General features: G+C 39.4%; 1 protein-coding gene and 1 pseudogene across 3 annotated transcripts in view; one reads left to right on the forward strand and one right to left on the reverse strand.

Annotated features, from left to right (window-relative positions):
* ACSM5 (acyl-CoA synthetase medium chain family member 5) overlaps positions 1 to 25,724 on the reverse strand; it is a 97,044-nt gene that overhangs the window by 39,671 nt on the left and 31,649 nt on the right. Inside the window, exon 1 of one of the 3 annotated variants that reach the window (XM_036741670.1) lies at positions 14,054 to 14,140. The exons of the other annotated variants lie outside the window; for them this stretch is intronic. Within the exon in view, the coding sequence (XP_036597565.1) occupies positions 14,054 to 14,126 (73 nt within the window). The 5' untranslated portion in view covers positions 14,127 to 14,140. Of the gene's footprint in view, positions 1 to 14,053; positions 14,141 to 25,724 lie in introns of those variants that run through there. 3 annotated transcript variants of the gene reach the window in all.
* LOC118834212 lies at positions 23,170 to 23,761 on the forward strand (annotated as a pseudogene).

Below are 25,724 nucleotides of genomic sequence, written 5' to 3' on the forward strand. Positions count from 1 at the left end.
GTTGGGGATATTACTTAGGCATCAGCACATTTCTTTGCCCTTTGAGTAAATCTAGTGAATACCTTTTCCTGTGTCAACAGCTTCAAAGGCCAGATGAGGCTTCATTGGGAATGGGGGTGTCTCGAACCAAAATGCTATCTTCAACACTGGGATTTTTCTTATGTTAACACAGGTATCCTGGGTTCAACTCTTATCAACTGAGAAAATTCACTTCTAATGCTATGGAGATCATAAAATCTGAGTAATGCAGACATTCTGAGTTAGTATTAAAAGTATTTATGACTTGTCATTCTTTTACTAAATAAAGCCCAAAGAACATGAGGATGAAAGGGGGGAGAGACCATAGAAATGTGGGAATGGGAGATGTAAGCAGGGACAGAGACCCACGTGGGGGTGGGTTTTAGGCATTTTCAGATAGGCTGTGTACCCTGAAATACCCAGTCAATGGGGAACAGAGGAGGGAAATGCGAATCAAGATAGAAATAAAAGACTTTATAATTGTCTTAAAGGGTATGCTTGTACTTGTCAGGTTACCCTTTACCACAGGGTCAGGTCACCCGTCCGTAAGGACGTAAAATAAAAATCCTTTTTCTTGAATTCACTGGAGTTCTTGATAAGACAATTGTTTCTCCCAATTTAGGGGCTCGTCCCCCATCCCGCTAACTGTTGTTCTGGCCCTCCTTGTGCCAGCTTCAGTTGGTTTAAGCATGTTGAGGGGGTGTAAGGAAGTTTAAGTTTGATTTTAAGTAGAAAGATTGAAATTTTTGTAGCCTGATTTGAAAACTAACAGATAAAATTATAGAAAGTTAGAAGGAATTATGCCCACCTGCCTTTTGGGATGGATCTGTGGGAGGGTTTTATTGATCTAATATGGGTATTGGCTATAAGATATTGGTTATTGTGATTTGTGATTATTACTGTTTAATTAATTATTAAGCTCTGGAGGTGTCTGCCTGGAAGGGAAGCTGACTACACCCTGTCAGCATTGATTCAAATTCGTTAGGTCTTTTTGCCTGAGCTAAACCCTTTAGTTAATGGGATTCAAACTGTGGAGTTTTCCCAGGAGAATGTGAATGTGAATGGGGAGCTGAAATGTTTAGAGCAGCTCTTTATCTGATGTCTCAAAGGAGACCAGACTTCAGCTTTTTTAGGGAAGTAGAGGAGAAAGTTTTCAGATCTGGGAATATACAACCACTTGTCTTTTTAAGGGAATAAATGAATTTGCTAATAACATTTCCTTTTAAAGAGCCAAGATTATTGGACTTAATATATATATATATAGGGGCAGCTAGGTGGCACAGTGAGTAGAGCATGGGCCCTGGAGTCAGGATGACCTGAGTTCAAATCTAGCCTCAGACACTTGACACACTTACTAGCTCTGTGACCTTGGGCAAGTTACTTAACGCCAATTGCCTTGCCTTCCCCCCTCAAAAAATACATATATATTTATATATATGTATATATACGTATATCTATATATAATTAAAATGTTTACATATTATTATTTGGCATTAATAAGTTTATTAACTATACGGACCCAAGAAAATTCTACTTACCTTAGTTTACTGTTCTGTAAGGCAGTGGTGGTGGAGCCCACTTCCCAGGGATATTGTGGAGATCACATGATTGTAAAGTGCTTGGCATAGAGCAAATGCTATGAATGTTAACTGCTTAAGTTAAATGTAATTGCTTCATATTTGGTAACTCTATATGGGTTTTCTTAGATATGAAGTTTACGCCAATGGTGACGAGATGAATGATTTTCTATGTAAAGCAATTTGGAAACACATCTGACTAAATTAAGGTCACCTGACTGGTAATTAATTGGTTTTGGTTTCAAGTTTAAATATATGATAATTGTTTATGGTATTGTTATATTTCTAAATTTTCTTTTATTGTATAATTTGGTAAACAATTGTATCATCTGTGTTGTTAGAAAAGTAATTTCTCTTATAATCTAAGTGTTGTTAGACTAAGAATTGTACTGTCAGAGAAAAGAAAAATGATGAATAGGTCATTCTATCTGACCAAATGTTATAATATTTTAAAGTACTATAATTTAAGAAATCATATTATTTAAAAGGAAGTTTCAGTGAAATTTGGGACAAGACACTCCCATTCCCAATGAAGCCTCATCTGGCCTTTGAAGCTGTTGACACAGGAAAAGGTATTCACTAGGTTTACTCAGAGGGCAAAGAAATGTGCTGATACCTAAGTAATATACCCAACTTAGGAAATTTGTGAGATCGTTAACTAAGCTATTTGGAGTTATTGTTTAAATCAAGTATTTACAAAAGTATGTTGGTGAAAGGAAACTTGGTAATTATACAAAGAAAGACCTTGTAAAATCTCCCTTTGTAATTTTTGTCAATTATGCGCAAGAGGTTTTGTGAGAGAATTTAGGAATTTTGTGATAGTTGGGAATGAATAGTATCAGGATAAATTGTAAGCTGTTTTTAAGAAAGGGAAATACTTTTATGAAGAAATGTTTTGCACAACCTCTTGTATGATTTTTAGGCCTACTGAATTTCTATCTGCAAGCTAATTTGTTGCAGTAATTTGATATTGATAACAAATTATGCCCAAACCTACTGTGGATTTTCTGATTTTGAAAGGTTTTTGAGGTGCCAGTTGGGAGAGCTGGTTCAGGTATGAAAGAATGCATTTGGATGATTTTCTCTTAGCTGTTCATTGGGAGCTTTATTGGTGCAAATCAGTGCAGATCTCCTGGCGGGAAAGCTAGGTGAGACCCTGATATTTGGGGAGTTATGCTTATATAGAGGTTTCAGAATGGTTAAGTATGGGGGTTGAAAATTAGGGACAGGATGAGGAAGATGGATGACAGGATAGGAGACAGAAGATAAAGGAGACAGGGGAAATTTTGTGACCCAGGATGGGGGGAGACAAGGAATTTTATGGTCCAGAACAAGGGAGAAGTTTTATGATATTTCAAGATAAGGGGAAGAGACTTTAGGATGCCTTCAGGTTAGAGGGATAAACTAGGGAAAGAGCAACTCTTAACCCCTGGGACACCGGTTGTATACTCATCAGTGTCCTTAATGTGTGCTCTCAGAGAAACAGAGTCATTTAAGTACCCTAATAAAGGACACTAGTCTCGTTCAATGCCCCACTCTAAGTTTTTGAGGTAGAGGTGAAAAAGCTGGGATGGCTAAAGGCTCCTTACCATTTTCTGGAAGTTTTGAGATTGCATAAGGAGTTCTGAAACAGCTTCCTTTCAATTTTGTCATTCCCTTCCCCTGCTCCCTCCTCCTTAGTCAAGAAGGTACCTCAGAGGATTGCAAACAGCTCCGGTCTTTTCTGTCAACCATTCTCATCCCAGATCAGATTAGGGAGAGAGAGTTTTACCCGCCCCTACCTGGCAAAAGGAAGGAGGGAGAGGGGCAGCAGCTACAGCCTGGAAGTATCCTGGGGAAAGGATGAAGGGAGGGGCCGAAGGCAGAGAAGCCTGACAGTCAACATAGGTGCTTAGGGTAGGATGGCCCATCCTTCTGTGGATAATTTTCATATGATCTAGAAATGCATTTGATGCTGCCTGAAGTTTATTGTTTGTGTTACAGCTAGAACAATTGGGTTACATTGTTGGCTATTGTTTTAATGCTAAAACCTAAAGCTGGTAATTGATTACTGGGTGCATGTGTGTGGAAGGGAGGGCTCTGCCCATTTAGAGCAGTCCTCTGGCTAGCCAAAAACTACAGGCCCAGAAGCCCTGAGGAGCTTGTTAAAGTTATGGAGCTTCTAAACAAAGAGCTTGGCTTGCTGAGAATTTGCATATATATATAGAAATGATCTCAAGTAATTGGCTTTTGCACAGGGACAAGTTTAGATTTGAGATGTGGGTGCTGGTGAAACTTGCCTCTGAGGTAAAAGCTCATGGGATTATAATGAACTATGTTTTGAGTTGTCTAATGGATCATAATAATCCATCAATAGTCAATAATCCACCATCTAAGAGAAGTGCCACAAGCTACTCAGAGAGACTTGACATGTACTTATATTAGGAAGGCAGAATTTATGATTTCAAAGAGAATCTCATATGTGCCTAAAAGGTCCAGAATCGCAGGATATAAGGAATTCTCTAGGCAGAAGGCAGAAGAACTAAAGCATGTATTTACACTCCACAGTAACAAGCCCACAAGCCAGCGTCCCCATTTTGATATTTTCATCAAAAGCTTCCAGGCCCAATAAGTCCGCCTCACAAGGGTAACCAGGAGGCCACAGAGAAGTGAGAGGCAAAATCGTATACATGCTTCCCCTCTACGGTAAGAAGATTACCCACTGGCCTCCAATCCTTGCTCAGCACTCCAGTCAGCTCTGCTACTGGCAGCTCAGCTTCGGCTGTAGGCGTCTCTGGCTCCAACCGGAAAAGGAAGAGAGGATCTTCAAGCTGTCCTCTCCCCTCTTATAGAGTTTTTGACATCATCAAGCGCCACCTGAACGACCAGGGCCAATTGGTTCTTGACTTGGCCTCTCCCCCTAGCGTAGACCAGGTTAACACACCTCCCCTCAGCCAGCCCCATGGCTCATCACACAGGAAGTTCTCTGATTCCTGGCATGGTTGCTGGGCTTCCTGCCCTGGAAGAGCAAGCCCCAGTGTCCAGGGAAGCTCAATGAGGTAAGCTGAGTCATTCAAAGAAAACAAAGTCCATTCTGGTTACAGTACTATGTTAAAATTGATTACTCAATGTATTTATGTATGTACTGGAGTCTGTTTTTAATTCCTTAGTGGAATTTCATCATCCTGATGGGGGAATGAATAATGGATTAATGTAAAATTTAAAACTGGAACCAATGCAAAATATACAAACTGGGTTCTAATTTCTCTGTTAGTTTTTCTTTCTAACGTGAGTTTCCTAAGCATGACAATTGGCCAAGTTTCCAATTTTGATTTTATAAGAATAGAGACATAAGGGCTGAATGGTAATTTAAAATTGTGTCAAGATCAATTTCGTAGGAGAGTTGGACACAAGAAAGAGGATTTCTACAAGAAGATGCTCCTCTGGAGACAGCTTGAACGGCACCCAGAGCAGAGAACTGCACCAGGAAGGATATCAACTTTAAATGAGAACTGAAGGAAATGGGGGTGGGGGGGGGAGAGGGGAAAGAGAGTGGTGGTGGCTGTGGAAAAGGGTGTAGGTGGCACTGAATGCAAGTAACAGAGATTTTCTCTGGCACTTTCTTACAATTCTGTGGCTGTAGGAATTAAGTGGCAGAGGATTTCATTACACTGATACCACTGGGCATTTTTTTGGGGAAGACCAGCATCAAGGGAGAGAGCAAGTATATTTTTGATCCATTATCATAATTTGGTATTTTTTTTCTCTCTTCAAGTCACTTTTGCCACATCTTGTCCCTGCATCTCACTAGGGGACCTTGACATGTACTTCACTTAAAAATATTAGTCTCTCTGTCACAAACTCCCTTTTCTCTACAACTCTACATTCTACATCATCTCAACAGCTTCCCTATTCTCTCCTCCTTTGCTCTTTTCTTGAAGAGGCAGCCTTTCTCCTTGTAAACACGAATCCCTCTACTTTTGCCATTGGTCTCCCTCCTTACCGTCTACTCTGGCAGATGACACTTTCAATCAGCCTCCCTCATTTTCTATCTCGCCTTCCTCTCATCTCTTCCATACTACTTATAAACATACCCAGTTCTCTCCAATTCCTAACAGAAAACTTCACTAAACTCTTCCATCACCTCAAGCTACTGTCCTGTCTTTTCCTCTCATTCACAGCCAAACTTTTAGAAAAAATCTATCTATATTCTTTGCCTCTGTTTTTTTTTTCATTTTACATTCATTTTTTGACCCCTTGCAAACTGACTTTCAACCTCATTATTTAATTGAAACAAAACCTCTCCAAGATTATCAGTGGTCTATTAACAACCAAATCTGATGGCCCCTTGACCTCTCTTTGATATTTGACCCTATTGACTGTGGTACCCAGAACTGAACACAATACTTCAGATGAGGTCTGATAAGGCTAGTGTAAAAGGCAGCTATCACATCCCTATTTCTGAATGCTGTGCTCCTCTTAATGCAGACCAAGATCACATGAGTTTTCTTGGCTGCCACATCATACTGCTGATTCACATCCGTCATGCTTATTATTTGCTGATTAGGAAGAAAAACCATTTGATCTGTAGAACTAAATGCTCACTTAAAGGCTTTCTTCTGATAACCATTTGTGATTCTTTTTAAGATAAAACAATTGAAACATTCAGTTTCAATGACTTTCATAAATCAGAAAAGGCATAAACCAGAGAGATATATGTTTGCCAAAGTTATTTGCCACTATGATTCCAACTTAAAGAGGAATTCCTCTGGATGGTGAGGTTCTTCAGATGATCCTACTGTATTTATGTTCTGGTCGTACCAATTCCTAGAATATTGCAGAGCCTTCTGGAAGAGAGGTAAGCACTCTTAAGAAGTTGACCATGGACCATCCACACAGGAAAGACTAAGTGGATCTGCTGCCTAGATGATGACGTGTATTTTGATGGAAAACCTCTAGAGCTTGACCAGCAGTATGTGTAATATATCTAGGAAAGTCAATACAAATAGACAATGACCTAGGTCAGAACAAAACAGTATGAGGAAAGCAGGGAAGATTACCTTGAGGAAACTATAAAATTCCTTCAGTAACCCTGAGATACCCTTACAAACGAAAGACCATCTTTTAAATTTAAACATTCTATCAGTATTTCCATATAGCTACAAGTCATGGAATACAATATTGAATATTGAAATGTTGAAAATTGAAAATGATTATCACACAGAGGACAATGGAGAGCCAGAGTGAGCCAATTGCAATATATAATCAATGAAGGACTTTGAGGAAGAGCATGAATGAAAGATGTGATTTAACAAACATATGATAAGAAGAGACCATGGGCTGATTATGTGGTAAAGGTGAAGGATAAAGGATGGACATCCCGAGTCCTTTAGTTGTATCCTGAGAAGATACAAGTATAATCAGGAGAGGGTGAGGATGGAATCTTAACGTGTTGGGTAGTGAATTTATGCGAAGATATGGACAAGAGCTGCACATGATGTGTAGACATGGATGGGTTGCAATCTGCATCATTAGAGGGATATGTAAATCAAGGGAATTACATATCCTTTTGAATGTCTGAGCATTTGTTCCAGATACTTCACAGGATAATAACACTGTCATTTCAAGTATTATAGTAGATACGAAAGTGTAATATGTTAATGTTAAACCCTATAGCAGGTCATTTTGGGAAAGACAAAAAGAGTTAAGACTTCACAAAAATGAGTAGTAAATTCAAGAATTTATTATGCTGTCCAGTAAAGGTTCAGATTCGCATGGACAAAACACTCCGCACTCCAAGAAGCCCGAAAGGGTTTTTTTCTTTTGTTACTAAAATACAGGTGAGAAAGATGGAGATTGAAAGTAGCAGAGAGGGAGGCTTAAGAATAATGACAGCAAGGCAATTACTAGATTAGAGGAATGGCTCAAGAGACAGGGCTCCAACCGCCTCATCACCATCCCACAAGCAAGTATTAAAATCAACATATTTACAGCCATCACTGATGTGCGGGAGCCCCAACACCTGACCACACAAGCTTGGGAATCCCGGGGGTACAGTCGTCAGGGTCCTGCTCACAGAAGTCCCAGGCCAGACGTCTTTTCCATGGGTGAGACTCCAATTTGGGCTCTGAATCTTATGGCATGAATAATGCTGGGAACAAAGAAGGCATCAGGCCAGGTGTTTTTGGCAAATGCTGCATCTTACCAAGGCCCTGAAAGGAGGCCAATCCCTTCAAGGTCTCCAAGCGCAGTGCGTCCTTGGAGTAGCTAGTTCCAGGACACTGGTCCATCTCAGGATCTTGGCCAGGACCCAGGGAGGAACCTCCTTCTTGTGTTCCCAGGGCTTTCTACTTTAGGAGATAAGACTTGGGCCAGATTTGCAATTGAGTCAAGTTAAGAGGGGCTAACTTTGCAATTGAATCAAGGCCTCAGTTTGTATAATCTTATGTACCTAAGAGGGGTTAAATCTTACCCCTTTATATGCCAAGACTGGTCACAGGCCAAAAAATATAAAAAAAGTTCAAGAAAAGTTTAGGTGGCTTCATAGGTTATTAACCATGAGAAATGATTAAATTAGAAATGTTTTGGAGTACATTCATAATTTTCTGAAGACAGTGACATAGAGCAGTTTGATACTCTGTGGAAAGTACGGGATTTTGAATAAAAAAATCCTGGCTCTGCCCCTTGACTCTGTTTCTTGGGCAAATCACTTAATCTTCCTGGATCTCAGTTCCTGCATCTTTAAAACGAGAGGATTGGACTACATAGATTCGAAGGTTCCTTTCAATTCTTTTTTTTAAATTTCTTTATTTATTTTTAGTTTACCACACACGGTTCTACATAGTTTTGAGTTCCAGATTTTCTCCCCTCCCTCCCCCCTCCCTCCCCAAGACGGCATGGAGTCTCATATAACTGTCATGTATAACTTCGCATTGAATTAATTTATGCACTAGTCAAGTTGTGGAGAAGGATTTTGACCAATGGAATGAATCATGAGAAAGAAGAATCAGAACCAAAAAAGAAAAAAAAAACAACCCAAAAACAAAAACAAAAGAGAAGCAAAAAAGGCGAGCATGTAGTGCGCCTCGATCCATATTCAAACTTCACAGTTCTTTCTCTGGATGAAGATAGCATTCTCCATCTTGAGTCCCCTGAAGTTGTCCTTGCCCTTTAGGTTGCTGAGAAGAGCGCAGTATGTCAGGGTTGGTCTTCACAGGATCCATATATCTGTGGCTGTGCACAACGTTCTCCTGGCTCTGCTCTGCTCACTCAGCATTATGTCGTGTAGGTTTTTCCAGGTTGATACGAAGTCTGCATCATCCCCATTTCTTATGGCACAATAGTATTCCATCACCTTCATATACCACAGCTTGTTCAGCCATTCCCCAATTGATGGGCATCCCTTTGATTTCCAGTTCTTGGCTACCACAAAAAGAGCTGCTATAAATATCTTTGTACATATGGGTCCTTTTCCCGCTTGCGTGATTTCTTTGGGATACAAACCTAGAAGTGGTATTGCTGGGTCAAAGGGTATGAACATATCTACAGCCCTTTGGGCATAGTTCCAAATTGCTCTCCAAAATGGCTGGATCAGCTCACAACTCCACCAGCAATGCAACAATGTTCCAATTTCCCCACATCCTTTCCAGCATTTATCATTTTCCTGTTTTGTTATTTTAGCCAATCTGACAGGAGAGATGTGGTATCTAAGAGTTGTTTTGATTTGCATTTCTCTAATCAGTAGTGATCCAGAGCATTTTTTAATATGCCTATAGATAGCTTTAATTTCTTCCTCTGAAAACTGCCTGTTCATATCCTTTGACCATTTCTCAATTGGGGAATGGCTTGTATTCCTATATAGTTGGCCCAGTTCCCTGTATATTTTAGAAATGAGGCCTTTATCAGAGATACTAGTTGCAACGATTTTCTCCCAATTTTCGGCTTCCCTCCTAATTCTTGTTGCATTGGCTTTTTTTGTACAAAAACATTTCAATTTGACATAATCAAAATTATCCATTTTGCATTTTGTAATGCTCTCTATCTCTTGTTGGGTCATGAATTCTTTTCTTTTCCATAAATCTGATAAGTAAACTATTCCTTGCTTTCCCAAATTACTTATAGTATCAGCTTTTACTCCTAAATCATGAACCCATTTTGACTTTATTTTGGTATATGGTGTAAGATATTGGTCTATGCCCAGTTTTTGCCCTACCATTTTCCAATTTTCCCAACAGTTTTTGTGAAATAGTGAATTATTAGCCCAGAAGCTGGTCTCTTTGGGTTTATCAAAGAGTAGATTGCTAAACTTGTTGATTTCTCCTACTTCTGTACCTATCCTATTCCACTGATCCACACCCCTGTTTCTTAACCAGTACCAGGCAGTTTTGATGACTGCTGCTGTGTAGTACAGTTTAATATCTGGTGTGGCTAAGCCACCTTCTCTAGCATGTCTTTTCATTAATATCCTAGATACTCTAGACCTCTTGTTTTTCCAAATGAATTTTGTTATTATTTTGTCCAGCTCAGTAAAAAAATTTTTTGGTAGTTCGATTGGTATGGTGCTGAATAGATAGATTAATTTAGGTAAGATTGTCATTTTTATTATATTAGCTTGGCCTAACCATGAGCAACTGATATTTTTCCATTTATTTAGATCTGATTTTATTCTCGTGAAAAGTGTTTCATAGTTATGTTCATATAGGCCCTGGGTTTGTCTTGGCAAATAGACTCCCAAATATTTTATAGTGCCTTCAGTAACTTTGAATGGAATTTCTCTTTCTATCTCTTGCTGTTGGGCTTTGTCGGTAATGTATAGGAATGCTGAAGATTTATGTGGGTTTATTTTATATCCTGCAACTTTGCTAAAGTTGTTTATTATTTCAAGTAGTTTTTTACTTGATTCTCTAGGATTCTCTAGATAAATCATCATATCATCTGCAAAAAGTGATAATTTAGTTTCTTCTTTTCCTATTCTAATTCCTTCAATTTCTTTTTCTTCTCTTATTGCTACAGCTAATGTTTCTAGTACCAAATTGAATAATAGGGGTGATAATGGACATCCTTGTTTCACCCCTGATCTTATTGGGAATGAATCTAGTTTATCCCCATTACAAATAATGCTTGTCGATGGTTTTAGGTAGATGCTATTTATAATTTTGAGGAAGGTTCCCCTTATTCCTATGCTTTCTAGTGTTTTTAATAGGAATGGGTGTTGTACTTTGTCAAAGGCTTTTTCTGCGTCTATTGAGATGATCATATGGTTTCTGCTAGTTTTGTTGTTGATATGGTCAATTATGCTAATAGTTTTCCTAATATTGAACCAGCCTTGCATTCCTGGAATAAATCCTACCTGGTCATAGTGTATTATTCTCGTAATGAGTTGCTGCAATCTTTTTGCTAATATTTTATTTAAAATTTTTGCATCAATATTCATTAGAGAAATTGGTCTATAATTTTCTTTCTCTGTTTTAACTCTACCTGGTTTGGGTATTAGTACCATATTTGTGTCATAAAAAGAATTTGGTAGGACTCCTTCTTCACCTATTTTCCCAAATAGTCTACAAAGTATTGGAATTAGTTGTTCTTTAAATGTTTGATCGAATTCACATGTAAAACCATCTGGACCTGGAGATTTTTTCCTAGGGAGTTCATTGATGGCATGCTCAATTTCTTTTTCTGATATGGGGTTATTAAGAAATTTCACTTCCTTCTCTGTTAGCCTGGGCAGTTTATGTTTTTGTAGATATTCATCCATATCTCTAAGGTTGTCAAATTTATGGACATACAGTTGGGCAAAATAATTCCTAATTATTGTTTTGATTTCCTCTTCATTAGAGGTGACCTCATCTTTTTCATTTTTGATACTGGTAATTTGATTTTCTTCTTTCTTTTTTTTAATCAAATTGGCCAAAGGTTTGTCAATTTTATTGGTTTTTTCATAAAACCAGCTCTTTGTTTTATTTATTAATTCAATAGTTTTCTTGGTTTCAATTTTATTAATCTCTCCTTTGATTTTCAGTATTTCTAATTTGGTATTTAATTGGGGGTTTTCAATTTGCTCTTTTTCTAGCTTTTTCAGCTCTATGCCCAGATCATTGATCTCCTCTTTCCCTATTTTATTCATGTAGGCCTTTAGAGATATAAAACTTCCCCTAAGAACTGCTTTTGCTGCATCCCATAAGTTTTGGTATGTTGTTTCATTATTGTCATTCTCTTGAATGAAATTATTAATTGTTTCTCTGATTTGTTCTTTGGCCCACTCATTCTTTAGAATTAAATTATTTAGTTTCCAATTAGTTTTTAGCTTATTTTTCCATGGTATTTTATTGAAAATGATTCTTATTGCATCATGATCTGAGAAAGATGCATTGACTACTTCTGCTTTTCTGCACTGGATTGTGAGGTTTTTATGCCCTAGTACATGGTCAATTTTTGAGTATGTGCCATGTACTTTTGAGAAGAAAGTATATTCCTTTTTATCTCCATTCAGTTTTCTCCAGAGGTCTATCATATGTGCCTTTTCTAAAATTCTGTTTACTTCCTTAACTTTTTTCTTATTTATTTTGAGGTTAGATTTATCAAGTTCAGAAAGGGGGAGGTTGAGGTCTCCCAATATTATAGTTTTGCTGTCTATTTCTTCCTGTAACTCCCTTAACCTCTCCTCTAAGAATTTGTGTGCCTTACCACTTGGTTTATATATGTTAAGCAATGAAATTTCTTCATTGTTTAAGGTGCCTTTTAGCAGGATATAATGTCCTTCCTTATCTATTTTAATTAAATCTATCTTTACTTTTGCTTTGTCTGAAATTAGGATTGCTACACCTGCTTTTTTTACTTTAGCTGAGGCACAATATATTTTACTCCAGCCTTTTACCTTTACCCTATGTGTATCCCCTTGTTTCAAATGCGTTTCTTGTAAACAGCATACTGTAGGATTATGGTTTTTAATCCATTCTGCTATCTGCTTCTGTTTTGTGAGAGTGTTCATCCCCTGCACGTTCAGGGTTATGATTTCTATCTGTGTCTTTTTCTCCATCCTAATTCCCCCTGTTTATGCTTTTATTTCTCCCTTTCCCCTTCTCCTCCTCAACAAAGTTTTGCTTTTGACCGCCGCTTTCCTCAGTTAACCCTCCCTCTTTATTCCCCTCCCTTATCTTACTGTTACCCACTAGCTACTTCTCCTCTCCCTTCTGACCACCCCCCCTCCCTTTTGCCCCCCCTTGCCCTCCCACTTCCCGTAGGACGAGTTAGATTTCTAAACTTATCAGAGTATGTTATTCCCTTCTTGAACTAGATCAGATGACAGTAAAGCTCAAATACTGCTCTTCTCCCTCCCTTCTTTCCCTCTACTATAATATGTTTTTGTGCCACTTCATTTGGTGTAATTTACGCTTTTCTACTACCTCCTTACCACTTCTCTCATAGCCCTCCCTTTATATCTCTTACTTATATTTTTTATCTTTACATCAGTTAATTTATACAGGCATTCACAACCTATGTATATCCCTTTCATTTGTCATAATAGCTGTACCATTCATAAGAATGACTTATATATGTATTTATATATATATACATACACATATACACATATATATACATACATATATATATACCTATATATATATATATACACATATACATATATATATAAAACATACACAAGATGATATAATCCCACATACAGATGTAAACATCCTGCCCTTACTGGTTAATAAGGTTTGTGGGGTTTTTCCCCCTGGTTACCTTTTCATGTGTCTCTTGAGTTTTGTATTTGGAGATCAAATTTTCCATTGAGTTCTGGCCTTTTCATCAGGAAGGTCTGGAATTCCCTTATTTCATTGACTGTCCATTGCCTTGCCTGGAAAATTATGCTTAGTTTTGCTGGGTAGTTGATCCTTGGTTGTAGTCCCAGCTCCTTTGCCCTTCAGAATATCATATTCCAATTTCTCCTGTCTTTTAATGTGGAAGCTGAGAGATCCTGCGTGATCCTGACTGTAGTTCCACGATTCCTTTCAATTCTAAATCTCTGATTCTGTGATCTTATAGAGAATGACCACTTTCTCCCACCAGGATTATAACCATGTTGGGGACATTGAAGACATTTCCCTGATGGAGGTACTGAGAAGTCTTCTCTTTCCCCTCTTCCATCTCAGAGGGTCAGGGTTGAAGAAAGGTAGGCTCCAGAAAAGCTAAATACTGTATTTCATAGTCAAAACAGGACAGAGAAGAAGCCGATGGAGGGAAATTAGAAGAAAGAGATAAAGTAGGAGAAAGAAAAGAATGTTAGAGTCTTTTTTCCCCCAGTAAACATTTCAGAGGCATCTCTTACATAATATGACCCATTTACCTCAAAGCAATTAGCTCTGATAATTGGCATATGTAATCAAAGTCACATCATAAATCATCTTAAAGGCAACTTCTTGACTGGAGATATCACACAAAAGTATACCAAGCAAGTGTCTATTCTTCACATACCCTACCTCTCAGCCAGTGAAATATAGAAGGCATCCTTATTTTAACAAACTGGGAAGAGTCCCCAGTGCTCCTGTCCATTCCAACTCCCCAAGGTGACTGAGCAAATTAACAATAATTCACCAGACAGTTAAGTGCAGGAGAACTTTGGACCTTGCCTACAGCGGTGAGAGAGGGAGGAGGAGTAAAGAGGTGCTCTGTTCCCAATGTGACCAGGAAATATACAATGGAGTACCTGAACTCACAAAGATTGAGACTCACTGCTAGCTGAATCTAGGGCTAAAGCCCAGAATGAGTTCTAGGATGTGGGGGAAACATGCTAAGGACAACAAAAAAAGGGCTTTAAAAAAGTAATGTTCGGAGTGAGGAGGAATGTGAAAGTGGTAAGCAGGGAACAGGCAGGTGTACAGGGCATTAATGCTGGGAAATCACAGTATATACATGATCTTCCTTGAGCCTCACAACAATTCTATGAGGTAAGTGCAGTGTCTCATAGATGACTAAAATTATAGATATTCACTTTCTAATTAGCTTGCTGCCACCCTAGCCTGAGACGAAGGAGAATCTCCTCTCTCTATTCCATTAATTTCCCTTCTTTCAATTTAGAATTGTGATACCTGAGTAGCCAGCTATTGCTAAAAAAACCCTGCTCCCAGCCCCTAATTGCAAACTCCAGTCAGCATATAAAAAACAGACTGAGTTCCTGCCATTCGGCAAGGGGCCTGGGCCCCTAAGACTCTTCTAAGGAATGTGAGCTAATTACCAGGAAAAAGTCTAATGCCTAACGACCTTCCTCTGGCAGAGTGGGCTCAGAGATGTCTCTATCTTATGTCAACAAGACTGAGCTACAACATCTCTCGGTCTGTCCATGGCCACTAAGGATGGAAGCCTTGGCCCTAGACATTATCTTGAATTATATGACTTTTGCCTTATCTTGAGCCTTCCTAGCTTCAAGAGTTATGGCAAAAGTTGGAGACAGAGATCCTGGGTTGTACAATTCCAATTGACACTTTGTCAGCTATCTGATATGTTGTATTTACAATCTATTCAGGAGGTTCCTCTAACGTATCATGGTCATAAAAAGTGAAATAACACAGGCTTGCTGAGTCTGCAAAGTAACATATGTAAACTTCAAGAGATAATTAAGCACTGAATCCTGTATTGTCTATATAAACTACTCTCTCGCTTCAAACGTGGTCATTTGATTTGGGAATTTCCCCGAATGACCGCTGGCTAATAAACTTCTCCATTCAAAACTTATACTCTGTGGCGTGTCTCACTCGCTTCTGGTGTAACAGAATCATACACTTACTGCTTTAGAGTAAAATCATTATGAAGGCCATATACTTTAATAACCATGTCAAATGGCTCAGGATAGAAACAGCATTAACATAAAGCCTATCAGGATGCAATAGGAATGGCAGTGGAAAAGCTGGTCTGACTTCCTACTCCTCCTCATCTCACCTCTAGTAAGAGCAGTAAAAGAAAGTAAAGTGAGCAGACACTAAAAGGGAACTTTCCAGCTTGGATTCCAGTGAAACAGAAAGTGGTAAGATTTTCTTCAGTCAGCTCACCAATCATGGTCTGTTGATTTTACACCATATGCTCTACATTTTCTGTCACTCTGCCCACATGAATGTATGCTATGACACGCCATGAGCTCTTGGTGCTTCTTGCTTTCCTTGCATAGGAAGTGGACAATGCCCCTGTTCCTTGCCAGCCCAGAAGAAGGGTGTGTGTTTGTGAGTACAATGTGCCTCATGGTTCTCCCTCTCTTCTGTTTTGGTCACTTGGCTTCTTTTCCAGAAGGAAATTCCTTCTAAAAGACTCAGAAACTTGGAGAACCTTTGAGCAATGACTGTATGACAGAATTTCCGTTTTACCCTGACTCCATGGCAATATATTTGCATCCCTCCCTGTGGCAACAACATTTTTTTGTTCTTCTAAAATCATGATGAATATCAGAACTCAATATAGCAAGAATGGTTATGCTAGTATCACAGGTAATTATTGCTCACTACCACTTACCTCAAAGCTTCATTAATATTACCTGCAGTAGACATAAAGCAATGTAATGCCGTACTTGACAAGCTGCTTCAACCACCAAGTGTAGGTCATATTAACCATGTGTAGGTCATATTACATGTAGCCACTGATTTTATTGTCATACATGATTTTTTGCTTGGATATTATGGAAATGCATATGTTCATATATGTCTAGCTATATTTCACAAGCAAAAAATCAGGCTCCTGTTAGAGGGGTGATGGACTTAAGGTACAGAATGAGAAATACATTTTCTCAAGCAAGAAGAACTGAGACCTCATGACGTGGCATAGTATGCATGTAGGTGGGGGGAGATGATAGTGGATATTAGCAGAGAGTATATGGTGTTAAACCATCAGACCATGGTCAGTATGTTGATTTTGTTTGGCTTGAGCATACTTATTTGTTATAAGATTCTACCTATCCCTGTTTTAAAGGGGGTAGGAGGTCAGAGGTGAGGTAATGGTGGTGATATGGAAAAAATGAAGACAAGAAGTAAGAGGAAGGTTAATGAAAAATTTTGAAAATTACACCTAGGAGAACTGAAGGAAGTTCAGAAAGAAACGTAGATTAGCAGGATTTTGTAAGTAACGTTTAAAATTCATTATGTGCTTTTTAAAAAACAAGCAGTAGGAAATAGAGATTCATGGTTTAATATAAAATCCTCTTTTGTGTTCTATTTTGTATTGTTATACAGGCAGCAAGCAAGACACATCATAGAGTATAAGTTTTAATTGGACAATTTATCAGCCGGCGGCTGTCCAGGGCACAAGCAACCCAAATTAGAGCGGTCCCAAACAGAGCTCAGGGAAAGATTTTTATACCTATTCATGGTTAAGCAAACAGACGGGTACAGAAGCCAAGGTTCAGTGGTTATATATTTCCCTTAACTATATGGGTACTGCACAAGGGTTGGGCACAAGGAACAGAGATGTTAGCAAATGTCTGTCTTTTTTAGCTGACAGGAACAGGCCTTGAGGGGCCCCTCGAGGCCTAACTGCATTCATGTTGCCTCATTATTTTACTGTTTGGGGGCAGGGGCCTTGAGGGACTTGTTTGCTCACTTTGGGTGTGGGTCAGTTCCTTGTTCTTGAGACAGGGTCTTGTGCTAATTCAGGTTGAAGCAAGAGGGTGGGGGTCCCTTGGGGGATTACAGGAATGTGTGGCATTTTCTTCTTGGTGCACGGATGTATGCTGTAATGCAGGAAGGGGTCAACAACTGTCCAAAAACAGGGTTCTTTATCATAGATCTAAACTGCAATCTTAATTCCAAGTATCACATTATATAGAAATGCTTGTTGTTGGGGGGGGGGCGGGAAGGAAGCTTGCTGAATTTAGAATAAAAAATTAAATTAAAAAATAAATGGGGCCTCAAAGCCAATGGCTAGATGCTCTCCAGTTCCATGAAGCTTGACAAAAGGATTTCCAATTTTGTAATAGGGTAACAGTATAGACATTTCTTTGTACATTACGACTTTAGCAGCTCATTGTTTATATTGCAAGTCCCTGGCTGTCTATAATTTTGTCAACTGGATTCAGAGGAAGTCAATTTATCAGGACTATTTTGATCAACTCCACCTCTCTCCCATCCTCCCTACATATTTTTTTTAAGAGCACTCAGTTCCTTCAAAGTGCAACTGAGATGCCACATGTTAAAGGAAACTTTTCTTGTCCCCTTTTCTTGAAGGTATCTTTTTCCTCCCAAATTTTCTTGTATTTATTTATCTGTGTATATGTTATCTTTAACATACAGTGGAACATAAGCCTTTTCAAGGCAGGGATTTTTAAAAAAAAAAATTTGGCTATATATCCCCAGGCCTACTCCTGTGCCTTATATGTGGTAAAGGCTTGATGAATGAAGGGGTAAGATTTAACCCCTCTTAGGTATGTAAGATTATACAAACCTTGATTCAATTGCAAATTTGGCCCCTCTTAACTTGACTTAATTGCAAATTTGGCACAAGTCTTATCTCCTAAAGTAGAAAGCCCTGGGAACATAAGAACAGGGTTCATCCCTGGGTCCTGGTGAAGACCCTGAGACAAATCCGCCAGGTTCCTGGAACTAGCCACTCCAAGGATGCCCACTGCACTTAGAGACCTTGAAGGAATTGACCTCCTTTCAGAGCCTTGCATAAGATGTAGTATTTGCCAAAAAGACCTGGCATGATGCCTTCTTTGTTTCCAGCATTATTTATGCCATGAAATTCGGACCCCAAATTGGAATCTCACCCACGGCAGAGATGTCTGTGAGTGGGACCCTGATGGCTGAACCCCCGGGATTCCCCAGCTTGTGTGGTCAGGTGTTGGAGCTCCCCCGCATCGGTGATGATGTAAATATATTGATTTTGGTAGTAATTGCCTTGCTATTATTACTCTTAAGCCTCCTTCTCTGCTGCTTTCAATCTCCATCTTTCTTGCCTGTATTTTAATAATAAAAGAAAAAAACCCTTTCAGGCTTCTTGGAGGGTGGAGTGTTTTGTCTGTGCGAATCCGATCCTTTCCTGTACAATGAATTGGATTGAAGAGGGATTAGATTTGTTTTTTCTTGCTCTTAAAGAACAACTTTTGGGTGTGCTCAAGCCAGTTCAACCTGGCTGGAAAGACCTGAATGTTAAATTTTCAGTGTAAGCATTTACACTTTGAAAATTAGCAAATGATATAAATCAGGACTTGATTTATTGTTTTGTCGATTGCCTAGTCTTAAGGAAATGATGGCAAAAGTGCTAATAATACAGACTCAACTTACAAATATTTAGTGGATACATTTTAAAGAATTTATCTTGTGTATAGCTTTGTAGGTACATAGTTGTTTGCATCTTCGGTGACAACAAAGATCAAAACATGCTACCAGAAGGAGACAACAAAGTCAAAGCTCCTACCTCCAAAGCCTCCAAGAAAAATATGAATTGGTCACAGGCCATGGAAGAGCTCAAAAAGGATTTTGAAAAATCAATTAAGAGAAGTAGAGGAAATTTGGGAAGAGAAATGAGAGAGATGCAAGAAAATCACGAAAAACGAGTCAACAGCTTGCTAAAGGGGGATCCAAAAATGCTGAAGAAAATAACACCTTTAAAAAATAGACCAACCCAAGTGGCAAAAGAGTTCCAAAAAGCCAATGATGAGAAGAATGCCTTGAAAAGCTGAATTGGCAAACTTATGGAAGTGAATGTTGAAAATTAAAAATACATTTATTTATTAAAAAAAGACCTCCTAGAGGTTCTAGCTATGGAAAAAGTGTCTCACAAGCTTTAAAGCAAGCATTGTGTAGGAATCAATAGTTGTTGGAGTGTTCTGTGTATCAATTTGTAATTATAAAAATAAAATAATCAAGCTGTTAAAAAAAAGCAGAACTGGCCAAATGGCAAAGGAGGTGTGAAACTCACTGAAGAAAATGGTGCCTTAAAAACTAGAATGGAGCCAATGGAAGCTAATGACTCCATGAGAAATCAAGAAACAATAAAACAAAACCAAAGGAATGAAAAAAATGGAAGACAATGGGAAATATCTCACTGGAAAAACAACAGACCTGGAAAATAGATCCAGGAGAGGTCATTTAAAAATTATTTGACCACCTGAAAGCCATGATCAAAAAAAGAGCCTAGATATTATCTTTCAAGAAACTATCAAGAACTGCCCTGATATTCTAGAGCCAGAGGGTAAATAGAAATTGAAAGAATCCACCAGTCATCTCCTAAAATAGATCCCAAAAGGAAAACTCTTAGGAATAATGTAGCCAAATTCCAGAGTTCCCAGGTCAAGGAGAAAATATTTCAAGCAGCCAGAAAGAAACAATCAAGTACTGTGGAAACATAATCAGGATAACCTGAGATTTAGCAGCTTCTACATTAAGGAATCAGAGGGCTTGGAATATGATATTCTAGAGGTCAAAGGAGATAAGAGTAAAACCAAGAATCACCTGCCCAGCAAAACTGAGTATAATACTTCAGGGTAAAAAATGGTCATTCAATGAAATAGAAGACTTTCAAGCATTCTTGATGAAAAGTCCAGAGCTAAATAGAAAATTTGACTTTCACATACAAAAATCAAGAGGAGCATGAAAAGGTAAACAGGAAAGAGAAATCGTGAGAGTTATTAAAGTTGAACTGTCTACATTCTTACATGAAAAGATGATATTTTTAACTTATGATACCTTTCTCAGTATTAGGGTAGTTGGGGAGAAATACACACACACACACACACACGTATGTTATATATCTTTTTAGGTAGTTAGGTGCTGTAGTGGTTAGAGCACTGGGCATGGAGTCAAAAAGAATTGAGTTCAAAACTGATCTCAGACACCATGCAAAAGTCATTTACCCTCTGTTTGTTCCAGTTTCTTCAACCGTAAAATGGTAATAATAAAAGTCCCTAAATCTCAAGGGTTTGTGAGGATCAAATGAAAGGAGCACGCAGTGTAGTGCCTGTCAAAATAGTAGCTGTTATATATAAATGCTTATTCCTTCTCTCCATCCCTCCCCTTCTTTTCTAATTTGGTTGCTTTTTCTTTCTTGATTTAGGTTTTATGCCAGAGAAACAGTGTGACACAGTGGAAACAGCCATAGATTTGTGCATTGGTAACTAAGGTGGAGCTTTCTTACTGTTTTAGAATGATAAATTAATTAGGTCTCTTTGATTTAGCCTTACTAGGTGCAAAGTCCCAGACCCAATCCCCTAATCACTAGGTGCTAAGCCTATGTAGGCATGAAGCCCTCAGAGTCCTAAGGGGAGTTACTAAGACCAGAACCAATAGTAGGAGCCTAAGTTCTGGTCACTCAGATTATGTTTATGATGTCCAAAGACTGTATAAAAAGAGAGAACAAAGCTATTTGCTTGGGGCTCTGAACCACAGGAGGAGTGGTGCATGACTCTGGGCCAGCTGTTGTTATGAGCCCCAGCTCCTGAACTCAGATGTTGATGGTTTCTTGCTAACTATGAATTGCATTTGGTCTGTTTATAATGTATGTTTGTAATTTGTTTGTATTTACTCTGAAGTTCAGGGTGCTGGCTTCTTCCCCTGAGCTCAGTGAATGACATTTGTATGTTGGATTGAAATAAGTTGTTTTGGTTTTTTTTTTTACAATTTTATTATTTATTAATATTTTAGTTTGCAACATTGATTTCCACAAGATTTTGAGTTACAAATTTTCTCTCCATTTCTACCCTCTCCCCTCCTAGTTAGCATATATTCTGATTGCCCCGTTCCCCAGTCAGCCCTCCCTTTTGTCACCCCACTCCCTCCTCCCAATCCCCTTTCCCCTTACTTTCTTATAGGGCAGGATAGATTTCTATGTCCCATTCCCTATATATCTTATTTCTCAGTTGCATGCAAAAACAACTTTTTCTTTTGAGCATCTGATTTTAAAACTTTGAGTTCCAAATTCTCTCCCCTCTTCCCTTCCAACCCACCCTCCCTAAGAAGGCAAACAATTCAACATAGGCCACACATGTATCATTATGCAAAACACTTCCACAATACTCATGTTGTGAAGACTAACTATATTACCCTCCATCCTATCCCGTCCCCCTTTATTCAGTTTTCTCCCTTGACCCTGTCCCTTTTCCAAAGTGTTTGTTTTTGATTACCATCTCCCCCTATCAGCCCTCCCTTCTATCATCCCCCCTCTTTAATCCTCTTCCTCTTACTTTCCTGTGGAGTAAGATACCCCATGAGTGTGTATGTATTCCCTCCTCTAGTCAAATCCAATGAGAGCAAGATTCACTCTTTCCCCCTCACCTGCCCCCTCTTCTCTTCCTACAGAACTGCTTTTTCTTGCCACTTTTATGTGAGATAATTTACCCCATTCTACCTCTCCCTTTCTCCCTCTCCCAATATATTCCTGTCATCCCTTAATTTAATTTTATTTTAGATATCATCCCTTCATATTCAACTCACCCTGTACCCTCTGTCTATATACATGTATATTCCCTTCAACTACCCTAATACTGAGAAAGTTCTCATGAATTACATACATCATCTTTCTGTTGTGTAGAAAATAACAGTGAGATGAGACCTGGGTTCAAGGTAAATTTAGAGTATGGATTTATTGCTCGAGTGCGCGACTACCTGGAGTATACAGTCAAATCAGGCAGTCCCAAACTGAGGGACTACAAGGCTTATAAAGGCAAAAACCACAATTACACAATTAGGGAGGGTAGCTAGTGGAAGCAATGACATACAGAAGCAAAGATCAGCCATTGGTTGGATCCATAGCTCAGGGCTAATTTGGGAATATGGCACAAGGGTACAGCGGTACAACCATCTTGTGACAAGGGGGTCCCTCCCAGGGTGGTCAGCTTCCTAGAAGAGGGTGGAGGGCACAGGGTGGAGGGACATGAGGCAAGGGACAGTGGAATTCCCCAGAACCGGTTGGGGTCATGTTCTGGGTGAAGGGTGGGGGACCTCTGTACCCCCTGCTTGGTCAGCTATATTCTGGGTGGAGGGGCCTAGCTTGATCTAGCTTGGTCAGCAGAACAGTTGCACCATAACCCAGGGTGTGGGGACCCTATTTGGTAACAGGGTGGTCTCTCCTTAAGATGAACTTATACCCTACTCTGGAAGTGATCCTTGCACATATACTGATGTAGAGAGAATATACTGAGAATGCTGATTCAGGAGAGGGGACTAGCCTTGGGCAATCTACCCAGAACTATGCCTTAAACTGTTTCAAGCCATTTCAGGGTGTAGGACAGAGACAAAGACAAAAATATAAAGGGGATTAATGGTGGGCTTCAATTTGGGTGTAACATTTCCATGTAAACAAAAATGTAAACAAAACAGTTCAACTTTAGTCCCTTATGATTTCTCTTTCTTGTTCACCTTTTTCTGCTTTTCTTGATTCTTATTTTTGAAAGTCAGATTTTCTATTCAGCTCTGGTCTTTTCACTGAGAAAGCTTGAAAGTCCTCTATTTTATTGAAAGTCCAGGTTTTAGTGGACATGTAGGGCTGGGGTCTGGGAGAGGGATTGAGTGTGGGTGAGGAAAGTCGTGGGGCTGAAAGGAAGGGTCTCAGAGGAGTTGCTGGTGATGTCTGGATCTAGGATGGTGGATTCTTCTGTTGATTTTCAGCCTTTCCTAGGAAGATGAACCATCTTGGAATGGGACACAATCGTGGGATGAACCATATGGGCGATAATAGCACCATGCCCCCCAACCATCATTCATCCACTACAGCCTCTCATGGTCATGGGGGGGGGTGGAGGAGACATGATGATGATGATGCCCATGAACTTCTATTTTGGCTATAAGAATGTGGAATTGCCTTTTTCTGGATTAGTGATCAATACACCTGGGGAAATGGCTGGGCATTTGTGGCTATCTTTTTGTTAGCAATGTTCTATGAAGGCCTCAAAATAGCCTGGTAAAGCTTGCTGCCTAAGTCTCAGGTCAGCATTTGCTACAACTCCATGCCAGTCCCAGGACCGAATGGAACTATCCTTATGGAAGCACACAAAACTGCTGGGCAACAGATGCTGAGTTTCCCTTACCTTCTGCGGACAGTGCTCCATGTCATCCAGGTGGTCATCAGCTATCATCAGCTACTTCCTTATGCTTATCTTTATGACCTACAATGGGTACTTCTGCATTGCAGTGGCAGCAGGGGCTGGAACAGGCTATTTTCTCTTCAGCTGGAAGAAGGCAGTGATAGTGGACATCACAGAGCACTGCCATTAATGTCAGATTCTAGGATATGGCCTTATTTTCCACAATGGGAAGTAGCTGGAGACTGGGGGAGTTGATTTCAAGCCCTCCCATTGTCCCTCTATGGTCCCTTGCCTCCCAACACTTGCATAGACAACAAATCAAGGAGGCCCTCCCCAAACTGTTGATTTCTGAGGCTGAGATCCTCAGTTCTCCACTAATCAAGGTAGCTTTTTGTTCTAATGATTTCTTGATCATCTATTTCCCTTTTTAATCTCTTGTGTTATTATTATTATTATTATTTATTGTTATGACAATTTTGTGGACAAGGGGTCATTTCTAGGTTATAGGTGGAGGTTGTGGGAAACTCCTACCCACCCCATAACACTAGAACATATCTCCCAGTTGTTGGACTGAGTGAGTGGGAAAAATAGGGTGCACCTGTTATCAAGGTATGAAGTGATATGTGGCAATCTGAGGATCTGAAGAAGGATTTTTGAGTGGAATAAAGGTGCGATAGCATAAGGAAATGCTCCCCTGCATAGCAACAGTCTAAGTCAGAAGTTTTTGCCTCCATTTACTTTTTATTCTTTTCTCACTATTCACACAATTGACAATCAACTAAATAACAGGAAATGTTTTCAAATCAAACCATTGGCATCTTTTCATCTTGCTCCCTTAGTTGGTCATAGCTTCATGAAATGAAAATTCTTGTGCCGTAGCTTTTCCTTTAAACTGGAGATTGTTGGGGTAGGGATCTTAGCCTGGGAATTACCACTCATTATCTAAGGGAGACAGAATCACTACCCTAATCCTCTAAAGGAGTGCACCTCTCAGTTCACTCTGCTGGCCCCACCTTAGCTGGCTGAGTCACAGCGTATGGAAAAATCATTATTCCGTATTTTCCAATATTGAGATAGCAGTGGTTCTTAGAAGGGACCTGAAGGTGAAGAGAACCCATCCCTTCCCCATCTCCCCTCCTCCAGCTTGTGCTGGCACTAACTGCAGTGAACATGTCCGTTAGTCCTGGCCAGTAGGGCAGTGTGTTAATAGAAGCACAAGGTCTATCTTTACTTTAGACAGGTTTGGAATATGGTTAGTTTTTGACCTGGGGCATCCTTTAGCTCAGCCTTCATGTAACTATCTTTATTTCATTTGAGGACCTGATGTAGATTACTCTTGCTGTTGTGATAGAGCCCTTCTGCAGCCTTTTCTCATAAAGGATCCATTTATCTGTTCATCCTTGCTGTTGAACTTACTTTGCAAAGTCCATACTATCTCTGTAAGTGAATCTTCCTGAGCTGACTTAATAAATCCTGCCCTCCATGGTGCTCGATATTCTGATTATGCCCTAGAGCAAAAGAGCCAAAGTACAACTTCTTTGGTGGTTTTCAAGTCTATACTCTTCCTAGAAAGTGCCGCGCCCTTTTATGATTGTAGGAACTCTCTGGGCTTCATGACAAGGGAGGCAGTGCGGGAGGCGGTGTTCTCAGTGGAAAGAGCTGGGGTGTGGGGTGAGAGGACCTGGCTTCATATCCCCACTCTGCCATGTACCACCTGTTCGAATTTAGGCAAGTCACTAAGCCTCCTTGCACTTCAGTCTCCTCACCTGCAAAATAAGGAGGTGAGACTAGATAACCTAAGGCCCTCCCAGCTCTAAATCTGCGATCCTATAATCGTAAAACACTTTTCCAATGATTCCAACCCAGGCCTGTTTTGGAGTATGTTCTTTGTTCTTCTAGGTTACTTGGTTCCCAAAATCTTCACTAATAATCATAGGAAACTTACTTTGGCTCCACTTCCAGCCCAGTTGTCTATTTAAGAACTCTAAATAAAGAAAAATTCCTTTTGATCATTTACATAGTAGATCCAAACAAGTAACTTTAGGGAGACCAAGGAGTAAGTTATTCATCTTCTTTGGAAGGAACCTTACTCTCAACAGTTTTCTCTACTTAGTATCATAAATTGTTTCACCTGTTGTTGGGTATTAGCAATG

This window comes from Trichosurus vulpecula, chromosome 1 (assembly GCF_011100635.1).
Source record: "Trichosurus vulpecula isolate mTriVul1 chromosome 1, mTriVul1.pri, whole genome shotgun sequence".
Taxonomy (NCBI): domain Eukaryota; kingdom Metazoa; phylum Chordata; class Mammalia; order Diprotodontia; family Phalangeridae; genus Trichosurus; species Trichosurus vulpecula.